This window comes from Megalobrama amblycephala, linkage group LG20, assembly GCF_018812025.1.
Source record: "Megalobrama amblycephala isolate DHTTF-2021 linkage group LG20, ASM1881202v1, whole genome shotgun sequence".
In the NCBI taxonomy this organism is placed as follows: Eukaryota; Metazoa; Chordata; class Actinopteri; order Cypriniformes; family Xenocyprididae; genus Megalobrama; species Megalobrama amblycephala.
Window position 1 is genome coordinate 11,541,954 of NC_063063.1, and position 16,485 is coordinate 11,558,438.

At 40.7% G+C, this 16,485-nt stretch overlaps 1 protein-coding gene across 2 annotated transcripts in view; it reads left to right on the forward strand.

The window, feature by feature from the left end:
• Positions 1-16,485, forward strand: part of plxdc1 (plexin domain containing 1) — a 448,642-nt gene that overhangs the window by 276,817 nt on the left and 155,340 nt on the right. For both annotated transcript variants that reach the window (XM_048171697.1, XM_048171698.1), the window contains 2 exons: positions 9,810-9,928; positions 10,079-10,178. In XM_048171697.1, the coding sequence (XP_048027654.1) occupies positions 9,810-9,928; positions 10,079-10,178 (219 nt within the window). The remainder of the gene's footprint in view (positions 1-9,809; positions 9,929-10,078; positions 10,179-16,485) is intronic.

The following is a 16,485-nucleotide window of genomic DNA, read 5'->3' on the forward strand; positions in this document are numbered from 1 at the left end:
TGCATATAGGGAGTTGAACACATATTACTGGGTGCTTCGAACTGCTTACTCATATGTGACAGAATGATTGTTATACTATGACCCCTCTGAAGACAACTGTTATTTATGTATCTCTTTTTTTTCTTTGTCTTTGTTCTTGAAAAATAAACACAGAAAAAAAAACAGAGATGGGCGTGGCCGATGGCGGTAATGCATCATACAAGACCAACACAAAACTGTGCCAACATGTAATCTGAAAGGAGGCCTAGCGGGGCCTACAACTTCAGCAACACGTAGCGCCAGCTAGTGGTCTTTTAAAGGGGACCATGCTCAAAAGGCACCAGCTCTAAACCCAACAAACAGTTGTGGGTAACTAGCTTAACACAACCTGAGCTAAGTCTACACATTCCAAAAGGCAATGTACCATAAGTCACATAATCACAGGGTACAATGAAATGCTAACATGGTCTAAGGGAGGCCTACAACCTCAAACAGACACAAGCATAAACCTATGGCAGTGCTAAACTATGTGAGCAAAACTCATTATCATGTACCAGCAACGCTTGTAAACACAAGCTGCAAACTAGAAGGAGGCTAAATCCAATAGAGCCTACAACTCCTACAGTTATATGCAATATAGTGGCAACAATCAATTAGCGGGAGCTAACAGAGATCAAACTGAAAGTAAGAATCTCTACACTCAACCTGAGTATGCAATCCAACAGGTGATACACTCAGTGAAACACACAAACCCTAACCGGGGAGTACAGTAGTCACCATGCTCTTAAATAGAGGCTAACACAAGCCTACTATTATGAGAACAGGTGCTAACTTGTGGCAGCACTAGAGTAAAGCTCACATACATGTAAGGCAACAGCTAGAACTCAAAGCAAAAAGAATGCTTTGTAAATACATGTAATCATAAAGAGGATAAATGCTCTCACCAAACAGAATTATAGATCTGTACTGAACCCTAGAGGACGGAAGCTAAAAAGCTAGCACCATAACTCAAACTTGAATGTAAATTCAAGGGGATCAGGGGAAAGACCAATTCATAGCATGAATAAAGTTCTAGATAGTGGGGCCTAGCATACACTTATCTACACAAAGATAAGGGCCTACCACCTGAGAAAACAGCACCAGAAAGGCTAATAACAGCTTGCTACCTTAGCTGTTAACCTCAGCCATTGCACCTACATAAACAAGGGGAAATGGGCATACGGCCTAACAACTCCCTCAGGAGGAGGCCAGAACTAGGAACTATACAACCTAACAAGAGATAGTAACACAAACGGTGGTTTATAACAATAAACACCTAAACCTAGTCCTTGCCTGGGCCGCTAAGCTGCGGGCCTGCGGGGCCACACTCATAGCAACGTCTGGGCTTCACCTCTGAATCTCCATAGATAAGAGGAAATAAAGCGAAGCACAACAAGCAAACAATGTCAGGCGGCCGATAAAGGCTGACCTAAACATAGCACTCGTCACTTCAGTTAGTATTTAACTCAAACTTACTCTAGCAAACAGCAGATGAGAAGCTACTCTAGACAACACATGGCTAAGAGGCGGCCATTTTGTGGCCTGCACAATATATCGTTCTAGCCAACCTATCAACTTCAGTTTGCCCAAAAACCCCTCTTACTTTTTCCGATTACATACTCAGGAAAAAATATACAGGAACACAAGGTCAACATATTTATAAACATAAATATAGACCCAGCTCACCTTCCTGCTGCTCGAATACCAAAGACTCCTCTTTCCATTTTCTTTAACAAGGAAGGATGGAATCTATGGTTCTTTAAAGCCTAAAAGAGCCTCTTCCACTATCAAGCCAGAAGGCGGGCCTTTAGAAAAATATTCATCAAAGGCCCAGCCGTCAGCCTGACTGTTAAAGAAGTGCCTGAGTATGTTAAATGAATCCAAAACCCAGGAGGCGGAGGAAGAAGTGGTGAGGGCAGATGTAAAGTTGCCCTCACAACGAGAGGGAATCGATTACCGACGCTACTGGCATATGTGATCGATCACCTCCCTTACTCCCCGAGTCCAGCCATCTCTGTGACTTGTTCCGAAAAGGAGGAGGCACCCGAGGGGCCATACTGGATCTCTGGCCCTGTCTCTGAGCCTCAGCTATCTATCTATATCTATATCTATATATATATATAGATATATATATATATATATATATATATATATATATATATATATATATAGGAGGTGGAAGAAGAAGAGGACAGGGTAGATGTGAATCGCCCTTGCAGCTGGGGGATCGATTACAAATGGCTCTGTGTTTGCAATCAATCATCCATCTCAATCTCACTTCTTCCCCCTCCCGTCTGTCTGGGCCCAGATACAAATCTGAATGGCTAGGGTTTTCTAGGGTTTTTCCATGCCCTCCCAATCTCAAACAAAGATAGCAGGAAGGAATGGAAAGCTTACGGGAGCTGCACATCCCACAAACACCAGCAGCTCCGCATATACGGGCAGCCAGAAGAGGATGTCGTCAAACACGGATGTCACCGTCATCCAACAACTCATCCTCGTCAGCCCCGGGGGGCTGAAAGACAATACACCTCTCTCAAACTTCCCAATGAGCTCACCCGCATATCCCATGTTTGCAGCAGCCGTTTTGCCTCAGCATAAACGGGGCCAGAATCACTAGGCGCAGATACGGACACCTCTTCCCTCGAGAAGAGTGCATAATGAGAACAGAGCGTCCTGATAGGGATACGCTTACAGTAAATAACAGAAAAACACAGACAGCGCCCTTAAGCACTGTCTATGCGTGCTCCTCTCCCAGACAAAAAACGCCCAGAAATGTGTATATCAAGTGTCAAAACCTGGGACATGGATGAAAACACTCTCCTGAAACGTTTGTAAGGCATAATATAGATTCCCTTACCGGATTTGATGCAATCATGATCAGACAAAACAGTCCCAAAAGATGAAAAGATACTGACTGGTTCTCTAGGCGCTTCGTATATACTTCCGGGTCACGCTATGATGACGTCATAGGCTGTCGCCGGCCAATGGTATTGGAGTGGTTTGATTCTTGGCTTTCAGATATTGGTTCACATGTGACGTTCCCCATAGCATTTCAAACGTAGAGTAGAGTTCCCTTTCAAAAGGGAACAAGTATATTTTCTCTCATTCCCATTAAAAACTCTCCAAATATCACAAGTCATGAGCAGTACTAATCCTAACCATTACTGGTGATGCCATATGTGGCTCTGAATGATTCCTGTTTAAATTGTAATTTTCGGTACAATTAAAATCCCCACCAATAAACATATAATCTTCAGTATGACAATTTGACAGTATAGTATCAAATTCATTTAAAAGAGCCACTCTATTTACCCCTAAAGTAGGAGCATAAACATTAATAAAGACCAATTTAAATGATCAAACTTTGCGTTTACAATCATTAGATGCCCATCCACCACATTTTGGACTTCAAAGGATATTGGCATACAATTCTTCTGAAAAAGAACAACCACCCACCACTAATTGCACTTTTATGGCTCAATATAATTTCACCTTCCCATTTCTTTTTCCATTCAACTTCATTGGCACAGTCACTATGAGTTTCCTGTATCTTCATAACAATTTTTTTTTTTTAATCAAATGAAAGAGCATCTCCCTTTTATGAAAATCCCTTGCTCCATTTAAAATGAATTGAACTCCATTCAAAAAGTCTCTTATTGCTTAGAAGGTTCGTTAAGGGAGTAACAATAGTAGAAACATTTCCACAAAACCCTTGATAGTATCCACACATTCCTAAGAATCTTCTCAATTCCAATAATGGAATTGGTGCCATTATCTTCTCAATAATGGCACCTGCCAATAACCTTTTAGAAGATCTAACAAAAGCAAAAAACAAAAGCAGCAGACCCCACCCTATCCACACAATCCTCTATACGAGGAAGGGGAAAAGAATCAGCCTTTGTTACGCTATTAACACGTCGGTAATCGGTACAAAACGAGAGGTGTAATCAGGTTTAGGCACTAACAAACACAGAGAACTCCACAGGCTTTGACTTGGCACCGCTAAACCATTTTGTAGCAAATACTCCAGCTCAGCCTTCATAACTTCGCGTTTATATGGTTTCACACAGTAAGGGTGCTGTTTTCTAGGCTGAGCATCTCGTATCGTTTGAGCATATTTACATGGCAAACCCTTATTTTTCTGTGGCGATCAGGAGTTTTAATAACATAATCAGTGTCATTGATTTTTCTTTCTACAATATAGGATCCTGAAAATTTAGCAGCAAAAATGGAACTGGGCACAGGCAACAATACCAAAACAGATTCCCCAACCTAAAAATCTCACTTAACACTTTGTTTGTCAAAATGATGTTTCATTTTCGATTGGTGGCCGACAAGTGAGCACGAGCAACTTCACACGCAGTATGTAATCGGTCCCAAAACAAACTTACATAATCCAAAAGAGGCGTATTCAGCGTTTCTTTTGCTAACAGTTGCTCTTGTAGCAATTTCAATGGACACCTCACTGTGTGGCAAAACACCAACTTGGCGGGACTGAACCCTAACGATTCCTGAACAGAATCACGGGCAGCAAATACAAGAAAATGTAATCCTTCGACCTAGTCTTTTCCTGTTTGTACACAATAAGCCCTAATCATTGACTTCAAGGTTTGATGGATACTTTCAAGGCAACCCTGTGACTCTGGATGAAACGCACTGGAAGTTTATGTTTTATCCCTAGATCACCTATAAAACCTGAGCAAAGGTTTTCAAGGTAAAATTAGTGCCTTGATCAGTCTGTACCACTCGTGGTGTACTGAAGAGGTTCAAAGTTTGGCTAATTTAGATCTGTGCGAAATGCAGCAGGCAGTCGGTTAGAACTGTGTGAGTTGACTCTTAGTTGAAGAGATACACCAAGCAGGGTCTAAGTTCTCACTCTGTTTACTGAAGAGTTGTTTGAGTATACATGTGTGGTTCTGTAACAAATTATACAAGAGAAATAAACTTGTAATCCTCAACAGGATTACAAGACACCACTGGACAGGGAAAAACTTTGCCACCTGCACTATTGTTCCCTAAAATAACCTGTACACCCATCACTAGCAGCTGGGCACATACCACCAATTCCACCAACCCTGATTCTAAGTCATATTGTAAATTAACTTTATGCAGTGGAACATGAGCACATCCTATTTTTATTCCACGCACCAAAACACTGGCACCAGTATAACTATTGCTTTAAAAAGGTAAAACCTCCTCCAATATAAATGACAGGGTCGGTCCTGTGTCTCTCAAAATTGAGACGGGAGCAAAGGGAAGCAATACAGAAAATGGAACAGACTGAAATAAAGTCTTAAATACACAAGTGAGCAATTGATGGAAAACAGAACAGGTGTAGAACTAATTAACAGCCATGCAAACAAACAAGGAACTAAAACTCAGGCAAACCGGCACAGGGATAACCAAACTAAAAATGGAAAACTTTTTAGTCGTTTTGGTTGTTCATATATACAACAATAGCATTTTGGGGGCCTGAAAATGCAAACTTTTAAAAAAGGGGTTTCAAAGTGCAAGTTGAAAATGATACCATTATCATCATCTTCTTTTAAACAACAAAAACACGGATCTGTAAAAACAGTGACAGCATGCACATGCATATTATGTGTTTAGTCTCTAGGCGTGTTTGGCACGAGTGCTCTGTAAAAGAATGTGTGCAGGCACATAGCCATTCTATACAAAGTGGCATTGCCAACTACTGATCGCGGATCCGTGTGAACAGGGGTCATCTTGACAACCCTTCCTCATAGAATTCCTTTAATGCTTGGGGAGAGTGTCAAAACTCACCTTGTTAGCATCAGCAAAGGAAAGCAAAGTTGACTAGAGACATCTTTGTGCCTTTAGGGGGTTCTGATTCTTTTTGACTCTTTGGCATGATTCAATCTCTTAAAGGGTTAGTTCTTGCAAAAATTTGAATTATTCCATAATTTACTCACCCTCAAGCAATCTTAGGTGTATACAGAGGTGGGTAGAGTATCCAAAAACTGTACTCAAGTTAAAAGTACAAGTACAGTGCTCAGCGTAAATGAGTATAGCCACTTTGAAAAGTAACATTTTAAACAATATCTCCATGAACACAAAAACCAAGATGTTGACAAGACTGTTTAATATAACATCTGTTTAACTTATTACATGAAAGAAAAAAGAAAGGTTAATAATATAACTTAGATTACACATTTTTTCAGTTTTACTCAAATTAGGGTGATGCAAAAATAAGTACACCCCACTGAAAGTCTCTGGAGCAAAGTTACATTTTAGACTACAAATGTCTAATTCAACAAGATTTCAACCACAGCTTTGTGTGTATATATATATATATATATATATATATATATATACATACACACACACACACATACACAACAATAATTAGATATCTTTGAAACAAACACAGGAGAGATGAGCATATTTTTTTCTGCCATCTGTAACCCAAATATTGTTGCATGTACTTTGCTTTGTTTAATAATAATGTATACAGCTACATTTGAAAGAAGAAAGAGAGAAAAGTCTTTACATGTGCTCGCGCTCATAACCGCTGAACATCTGAACACAAACAATGTTCAAATTCACATTGACGGATATTTTTCCGTCTGTTCTCCAAAACGTAATCAAATGTACACTATATTTCCAAAAGTTTTGGGACGTCTGCCTTTACGTCCACATAAACTTTAATGACATCCATTTCTTAGTCTGTAGGGTCTAATATGGAGTTGGCCCACCCTTTGCAGCTATAACAGCCTCAACTCTTCTGGGAAGGCTTTCCACAAGGTTTCGGAGTGTGTTTATGGGAATTTTTGAGCATTCTTCTAGAAGCGCATTTATGAGGTCAGGCAGTGATGTTGGCGAGAAGGCCTGGCTTGCAGTCTCCACTCTAATTCATCCCAAAGGTGTTATATCGGGTTGAGGTCAGGACTCTGTGCAGGTCAGTAAAGTTCTGTGCATATCAGTCCTCCACACCAAACTTGCTCTTCCATGTCTTTATGGACTTTGCTTTTGTGGACCTTGCTTTGTGCTCTGGTGCGCAGTCATGTTGGAACAGGAAGGAGCCATCCCCAAACTGTTCCCACAAATTTGGGAGCATTAAATTGTCCAAAATGTCTTGGTATGCTGAAACTAAAAACTAAGGGGCCAAGCCCAACCCCTGAAAAACAGCCCCACACCATAATCCCCCCTCCACCAAACTTTACACTTGGCACAATTCAGTCAGGCAAGTACCATTCTCCTGGCAACCGCCAAACCCAGACTCGTCCATCGGATTGCCATACAGAGAAGCATGATTCATCACTCCAGAGAACACATCTCCACTGCTATAGAGTCCAGTGACGGCATGCATTACACCATTGCATCCGACGCATGCATTGGTGATGTAAGGCTTGGATGCAGCTGCTAGGCCATGGAAACCCATTTCATGAAGCTCTCTATGCACTGTTCTTGAGCTAATCTGAAGGCCACAAGAAGTTTGGATGTCTGTAGCTACTGACTCTTCAGAAAGTTGGTGACTTCTGCGCACTCTGCGCCTCAGCATGCGCTGACCCCATTCTGTGATTTTACATGGCCATTTTACAGTTGCTGTTGTTCCCAATTGCTTCTACTTTGTTATGATACCACTAACAGTTGACCGTGGAATATTTAGTAGTGAGGAAATTTCATGAATGCACTTATTGCACAGGTGGCAGCCTATCACAGTACCATGCTTGAATTCACTGAGCTTCTGAGAGCAACCCGTTCTTTCACAAATGTTTGTAGAAATGCATGCCTAGGTGCTTGATTTTATACACCTCTGGCCATGGAAGTGATTGGAACACCTGAATTCATTGATTTGGAGGGGTGTCCCAATAGTTTTGACAATATAGTGTATATTTATGCAGGCGTGTGTAAACTGGTTAACTGTGTTTACGCAAAGGCGTTAATTTTCAAGACGAACAAGTCATGGGCGCTGCCACTGCAAATAGGTAGGCTACCCACAAATTACCGCAGGATGGCAGGTATTAATTTCATACTCTCTGAACAATGGTAGCTTATTTGTTTATGTATAAATTAAGATATATGTCCAAAAAAAGGGTAAAGAAATGCTACATACATTGTAGTGGTGTTATTGTGGCATAATAATCTGTTTGGTTGTAAAACGTAGGCTGGCTGTATGAATTGAAATCAAATGATATCAATACCTGTGGAATCGTTCACAGACAGCATACACAGTTCAACTAATAAAGATCTTCATCGCTGGCAAACAATAGGATGCATTTGCAGATTTGCTTTTAATTGACTGTAGGTCCACTGCCACTTCATCCAACCGAAGTGAGAAACCGCTTCAGACGATTCAGTGCGTGCAGGGAACTGAACAAATCATTCAAACTGATTCGTAAACCAGTTTGGACAGTTTTCCAACTTGTTTGATCAAGTCTATGAACAGAATCTACTCAAAAGAGTGATTAATTTGTGAATGGGGAATCATTAATGAAAAAAGAGACAGCGCGCTTGGAATAAACTACGTATTTCTTAACATGTACAGTATTTCATTAAAATAAAGTAATGTAGTTAAAGTAAAAGTACCCACATTTAAATCTACTCTTAAAAGTACAAAATTTTCAAAAAAATACTCAAGTAAATGTAACAAAGTAAATGTACTTCATTACTACCCACCTCTGGGTGTATATGACTTTTTTATTTCAGTCAAACACAATCGAAGCTATATTAAAAATATTCGGGCTCTTCCAAACTTTATAATGGGAGTGAATAGTAACTGAGACTTTGAAGCCCAGCAAAGCACATCAATCAATCATAAAAGTAATCCATATGGCTCCATAGGGTTAATAAAGGCCTTCTGAAGTGATGAGATGCATGTTGGTAAGAAGAAATATCCATATTTATAACTTTATAGACTATAATCACTAACTTCCGGTAACTTCCATGAGAGCGTCAAATTCTGGTGTAGAATGTAAGAGTAGCGTAAGCTTAGGTGAGAGTAGACGCCTCTCACGGTTCAAGCAAATAGGGCTGGACAACAAACTCAAGCTTCTCTAACATTTCTCTTTAAAAATTCTCATTTTAGACTAATTTGTCTCTACCCTCTGCGCTTCCACGTTCATCAATACATCATGTGATTCTAGTTTATAAGGTTATAAATATGGATATTTTCTTACAAAACACATTGTTTTGCTTTAGAAGGCCTTTATTAACCTTCCTGGAACCGTATGGATTACTTTTATGATGGATGGATGTGCTTTTTGGGGCTTCTAAATCTTGGTTACTGTTCACTCCCATTATAAAGCTTGGAAGAGCCAGAATATTTTTAATATAACTCATAGAAAAAAAAAAAAGAAAAAAGAAAAAGAAGAAAGTCATATACACCTAGGATGGCTTGAGGGTGAGTAAATTATGGGATAATTTCCATTTTTAGATGAACTAACCCTTTAAAAAGCTATACATCACTGAACTAAATAACATTTTAAAATATATCCAAATAGAAAACAGTTATTTTTATTTTTATTATCAGTCATTGTAATAATATTTCTCAATATTACTGTTTTTACTACATTTTGTATAAAAAAAATGTAGACTTGGTGAGCATAAGAGACTTCTTTAAAAAAAAAAAAAATAAAAAAAATAAAAAAAATAAAAATACTGACTGCATACTTTTGAACGGTAGTGTATATCTCAACACTGTCTGATTAAATCCTAAAAAAACAAGTATATGCTTTCTTACCATTAATGAAAATGCATATTAGAAAATGTATTAGAAAATTGCAGGCAGTGTTCAGTGGAGATTTAATCTGACTTTGGTGCCCCAGGTGACATATTTGTGGTACAGTGGGACAAAGTGAGGCTGAAGGATCGAGAGACTGAAGGAGCTTTCACCTTCCAGACGGTTCTCTATGGTAACGGGACCATTGTCTTCAGCTACAAAGACGTGAGTCACCCTCAGCTGTTTCATTTGACTCAGTTCAACCAAGATAAATTAAACACACACAAACAACACTACTGCATATCAAATTTACAGAAAAAGAACAAACATGGTTTTGATAGTGTCCAGTTTCCTTCTTTTGGCTTTTCATAATAGGTTCCTTTGCCTGTGGAGAAAATCAACTCCACTGAGCATCCAGTAAAAGTGGGACTGTCTGATGCCTTCATGGCTCTTCTGTCTTCTTTACAGTCTCCAGGTCAGTTTAAAACTGTTAATTAATTTAATTTATGGTAGTAGTCATTATGATGCACCATATGACAAAATGATTGATGGTAACCTTTGACCTGCCATGCCCACACACGTCGAACCCCCTACATCGCATCCACCTATGTCGCGTTGACCTTTGACATTGGGTTATCCTCCAGGGATTCAATATGGCCTATGACCTTATCATATTTAGAATAGCGATGTTGGCCTTTGGGTGTTTTCTGGGTGATCAAATTGAAGATGGATTGTTTTTTAACTTTGACACCGCATATTTGAAGGGTTGAGGGTCATTTTTGAAGTCTCATTTCGGGTCGCGTCTGCAGAGCTACATTTGCAAGAATCTGCATTCCATCTCTAAGAGGAAGTGACAAAAATAAGTTTCTAATGAAGAAACAGTCACATCAAAATAACAAAAAATAAGCACGGTTTAATTTGTGAACCACAAAATGATCTCTCTCTCTCTCTTTCTCTCACTCACTCACTCACTCACTCTCTCACACACACACACACACACACACACACACACACACACACACACACACACAGGTTTGTTTTGCTATATTAGTGAGGACATTCCATAGGCGTAATGGTTTTTATACTGTACAAACTGTACATTCTATCTCCCTATACTACCCCTACCCCTAAACCTACCCATCACAGAAAACATTCTGCATTTACATTTTTAATAAAACATTGTATAGTATGTTTTTAAAGAAATTTTAAATATGAGGACTCATGAAATGTCTTTATATTTCATGTTTACGTCATAATGCAGTGTAATACCCACAAATTTGTGTCCTCATAAATCACAAAACACACACACACACACACACACACACATTTCAAATATGTGAAAAAATCATTCTCTTCTTTTAAAAGATTATAAATGAAATTTATAAATAAAATGTATAATTGTATATAACATGTGGTATAAAATTAAGTGTGCTACTAAAGCACTGTTAAGTGTTTATTAAAGTTTAGCTATCAATCAAAACAACTCACATTTTCAGAGAGCAGGAAAGAGTGTCTTACTTATTGATGTCCATAACATGAATTAGTTTACAAATGCTATTATGCTGAAATATATAATCTCTGGCTCTCTGTCTCTCCAAGAGAGCTTCTCACACCAAGGTCTGGGGCAGGGAACAATCAGTGGACACTTCCACGTGTGGGTTTTTATGTGGGCTTTCCGTAGACATTATTATTTTTGTAGTGTAACTGTATATTCTAGCCCGTACACAAAAAACACAACCCTCACAGAAAACTTTCTGCATTTTTTACATAATAAATAAATAAATACATTTTGTTCACACAGCGTTAGGGAATACCTGAACCACACACACACACACACACACACACACACACACACACACAAAAAGGTTCTATATAAGGAATTTATCTCTATTTTAAATGAAATGATCATAAATAAAAGATGTGTATGACAATGAATAATAACAAATATGTTACTATAAACTAGTTATAGTTTTAGCAAAATTTATATATAAATAAAAATAATTAAATAAATATAAATATGAAAACACCTTCATTTTCAGAGAGCTGAATAGTTTTTTATGCAATGAGAAAAAAAAAAAAAAAAATAAAAAGCAAATAGTTTAAGTTGTATCATAAACAAAACACTCCCAGATCCTCCCAGGGATGACCTCCAGTGTGAAATGAATGCTTCAGACCCTCACAGGAGTTACAGACCAGATGAGCCTCTGTGCACAATGTCACAGCATGTGCAAAGTTAGTCTGCTTCCCTTTAATGGGAACTCGAACTGCATCAAGACGCGGTGGGAACGCCTCTGCATGATTGCGTCGTGAAGCACATGTGTAAACTGTCCAATAGTGTGACGGAATGTCATAGGCGGGTGATGTCACAGACCAGGAAACGATAAAACATACCAAAAACAAAGAACACTAGCTTCTGTGTCTTCAGCAAGCACTCTGTGTATCTGTCTCTGTCATATTCATTGTTGTCTGTCCAAACACAATATATATTATTTAAATAGCAGAAATGGCGAGCAAACAGCAGTTTAGACTGTGTGCTTCTCCCTGCCCTCGTTACATCACAGGTGGGGACACACATGAGCTCTGTGTTGTTTGTTTGGGAGCAGACCATGCTCAGGCAGCCCTCGAGGGGCTTGCTTGTGAGCATTGTGATAAGTTTAACATGAAAACTCTCCGCTACCGCCGGGTGCTCTTTGAGGAGGGCGCTGCGGCTCGCATTAACTGGTTCGGGTCCCACTTCTGTCGAAGCAGAATGGTGGCTCAGATCATGGGGCTCGCAGATGGATCTGGCAGAGGGGTTAGAGACGGGCATCGCCCTTTTTCTGCCCTCACCTGCCAGGTCCAGTGCCTTTTCCAGGTGGAAGCACGCTCTGCGGTTTCTTCCCCCCGGGTTGAGGCATCGGTACTTCACATGTCCAGCTCTGAGAAGGTGGATATTGTGAGTATTGATCCTGAGGACTCGCCACCTCACACACCTGCTTATGAGGAGCTTATGGAGGTTGTGACTCTTGCTGTTGCTAAACTGAATATCGAATGGCCAGCCGAGAAACAGGAAGAAAAGACAAAAAGTTTGCTGGACAAAAGATTTCTCCTGTCCAGATCACAGCCTCCACGTCGGGGATTGCCATTTTTTCCCGACCTCCATAATAAGCTGGCATCATATCATGTTTTCAGCCCCCACATGTCGAATTATTCTAATAAGGATGAAACACTACGACTATGCGGCAATGCCCAGGGTTGAAGAGACGCTTGCGAGCTATCTCTCCCCTGAGGCGGCGTCTTTACTTAAATCCCCGACGTTGCCCACCAAGCCATTAAAGACCACCTCAGGCTGGTGGGCAAAGCGTACTCGGCTTCAGGTCAAGCCGTGGCATGTCTGCACACTATGGCCATCATGCAGGCATACCAAGCTGACTTGTTAAAAGAGATTGATGAGGGTGGGGAAGTATCAGCAGACACGATTCGAGAACTGCTTCGGGCTACAGATCTGTCTCTTAGGGCGACGGCCATATCAGTTGGCCGTTCTATGGCAGCCCTGGTGGCCACTGAGAGGCACTTATGGCTCAATTTGTCTGGTGTTAAAGAGAAAGACAAAAGCTTTCTTCTGAACACCCCGCTATCGCCTGCTGGCCTATTCAGTGACGCAGTTACATCTATTGTCGATAGGTTTCAAAAAGTGAAGAAGCAGGCGACGACGTTTCAGACAATACTTCCCCTCCAGTCTCTCGTCACCCAGCAGCCTCAGCTGAGCACAACAGAAGGTCAGCATCGCCACTAGGGCTCCTCCACAGAAGGTGGTTGGGGTTCTGGGTGGTGGTCGCAGCCGAAGGCTCCTGAGAAAAAGGCAGATCTGAGGATTGTCATTATCTCTAGGAAGTCTTCCGTGAAGAAGTCCTGACGCCAGTGGTGTCAGGCTTCTGAGGGTGGTCCCCTCTGGGGAGAAACAGAGTTCACCTCATTATACGGTGCCCGCTTCTCTTCGGCACCCACAGGGGGCCGTTCTGCCAACCCTGCCACCTCGTGTGCTTCAGGGCGCAGAGGCCTCCAGCAATCCTCTGAGGAGGGTCATGGAGCAGTCAGTTCAGTCGCTTCCTGCCAGTTCATCGTTTCAGGGCACTGGTCTGATCGCACAACCAACACTAGAGGCCAGTCTCGAGAGACTGGTTTCCTTAGTATATTTTCTGGCAGAATGGAAATGTCTGCCCAATACATCTCAGTGGGTGCTGCAAATTATAGAGAAGGGTTACAGAATACAGTTTGGGCTCCGCCCACCCAGATTCAACTGGGTTCTGTCTACTGTAATAAACCCAGAGCAGTCTCTGGTTATGAAACAAGAAGTTCTGACTCTCTTGAAAAAAGGGGCTAAAGCTGTCAGGGTTTTACAGCCGATACTTCGTCGTTCCGAAGAAGGATGGAGGGTTGCGTCACATTTTAGATCTGGGTGTTCTGTATTGCACAGTGCAGAAATTGAAGTTCAAGATGCTTACACTCAAACAGATTGTGTCACAAATAAAGTCCGAGGATTGGTTTGTGATGATCGATCTCAAGGACACGTACTTACATGTATCCATCCATTCTCAACACAGGAAGTTCCAAGAGGTTTGCTTTCAGGGGCGAAGCATAGCAATATCGGGTTCTTCCGTTCGGCCTAGGTTTATCACCCCGCACCTTCACGAAGTTCATGGATGCAGCTCTGCCTCCTCTGAGACTCCAGGGCATTTGCGTACTAAATTATATAGACGAATGGTTGATTCTAGCTCAATCCGAGAGCATGGCGGTTCAACATCAGATGTCATTCTCACCCATATGAGAAGGTTGGGGTTCAGGCTCAACGGCAAAAAGAGTGTACTCGTTCCATCTCAGACGACCACTTTTCTAGGTGTGGTGTGGGACTCAAAGGTCATGCGGGCTCAGCTCTTGCCTGCCTGTATTGCTTAAGTTCTCTCAGCTGTGAATGTGGTAAAACTAGGCCAGTCACTCACTGTAAAACAGTGAGTCCTTTTAGCATGCTCAAGGTCACGCGGCGATGCCTTCGTGCCTTAGTCATGTGGAAGAAGCCTTGGTTCCTGTCCCAAGGGAGACTTCCTCCCAGACCTGAGGGGCCATCACGTGTTGGTCCATACGGACAAAAATTTTGGTCGTGCAGAAGTAGACCTGTTTGCATCTCGGGAAACGACTCATTGTCAGTTATGGTTCTCCCTCACTCATCCAGCTCCGCTGGGGCTGGATGCTATGGTACAGACGTGGCCGAGGCGGCATCTGTAAGAATTTCCCCTGATCACTCTGCTCCCAGGAGTTCTGGAGAAGGTTCACTGGGATAGGGTTTCTTTGTGGCACTCTGAGACTGAGGCCCTGTTCAGCACACTAGAACACCGGCTTGGGACTTAGCCATTGTTTTGGAGGGTCTTACTCTGGCTCCCTTTGAACCATTGGAAGAGGTTCCAGAAAAGTTCCTCACCCTAAAAACCATCTTTCTTCTGGCCATTTCATCTCTTAAAAGAATTGGAAACTTGCAGGCCCTGTCGGCTGCTCCATCATGCCTGGAATTTGCTCCAAGCATGGTTAAAACTTTTCTCCAGCCAAGACTATGTGCCTAAGGTACCTACTAATATTATAGGCCCTATTGTGCTGTGGGCATTCTGTCCTCCTCCCTTCTCTACACCGGGTCAGGAAAAACAAAAGCAAAAACAAAAGCTTTGATCTTGGGAGTCTCCCTGCATGATGTGTGTAATGCAACAGGGTGGTCTTCTCCTCACACTTTTGTCAGGTTCTATAACCTGGATCTTGAATCCACTCCAGGGTCTTCTGTTCTTTTGACTTGATACATACAGGCATTTGGTATTATGGCATAGTGGGTATGGTGTTCCCACCGCATCTCGACGCAGCTCGAGTTCCCATGAAAAGGAACGTCTCAGGTTACGTATGTGCATTGCATTGTGTTGGATTTATTGGTTTTTATTGGACAAAAAAAAAACAAAAAAACTCTAAATTACAGTTTTTCCCATTCATTCCTATGGGTGCCCATTTTTCTCCATGAAGGCAAGATTAAGGATATTTTTTTTCCCCCAACCACTTAACATTGTTGAATCGAGTCCAATTTTTGTGTGTGTGTTCAGGTGGTAAACTTAGGAAAAGTAGCCAAGTCTTGTACCGTTCAGATTAAGTATTTTTAAAAAATAAATTCCAGTTTTACAATTTATTTTGTTTTTAAATTAAATTGAAATACACTGTAAAAACATTCCCGTAAAATTAAAAGTAAAAAAACAGCAGCTGTGGTTGCCAGAACTTTACCGTAAAAAATACAGTAGGAATGTAAAAGAAAAAAAGTCTGTTAAATTTACGGTAAAAAAACAAACATATTTCATTAACTGATATAATGCTAATTTACCAACCTACTGAAGTACTAATATCTGTTTTGTACCTTTGTAATAGACTAACAACCACAAAACATTGTGGTGATGAGAGTCACATGATAAAACAAAGTTCATCACAAGCAGCTTTTCCACAAGCTGAGAAGAACAATACTAATATGTAGAAGGTGCAGACAGTATCATTCAAACAAACATTAAACACCATCACGGTTAACACATGAAATTTTTAAATGCAATAAACATTAAATTTAACAACATTAGATGTAATATAAAACCCTAATGTACAGAACTGATTTGAAAAAAAACTAAGAAAATCTAAGAAGAAACAGAGTTATTTCCAAGGAAATACATCAAATGAAGTGTCACACAGGGAATTGTTGGAATGTTAATTTACATTTTTTCACTGTAAATTAT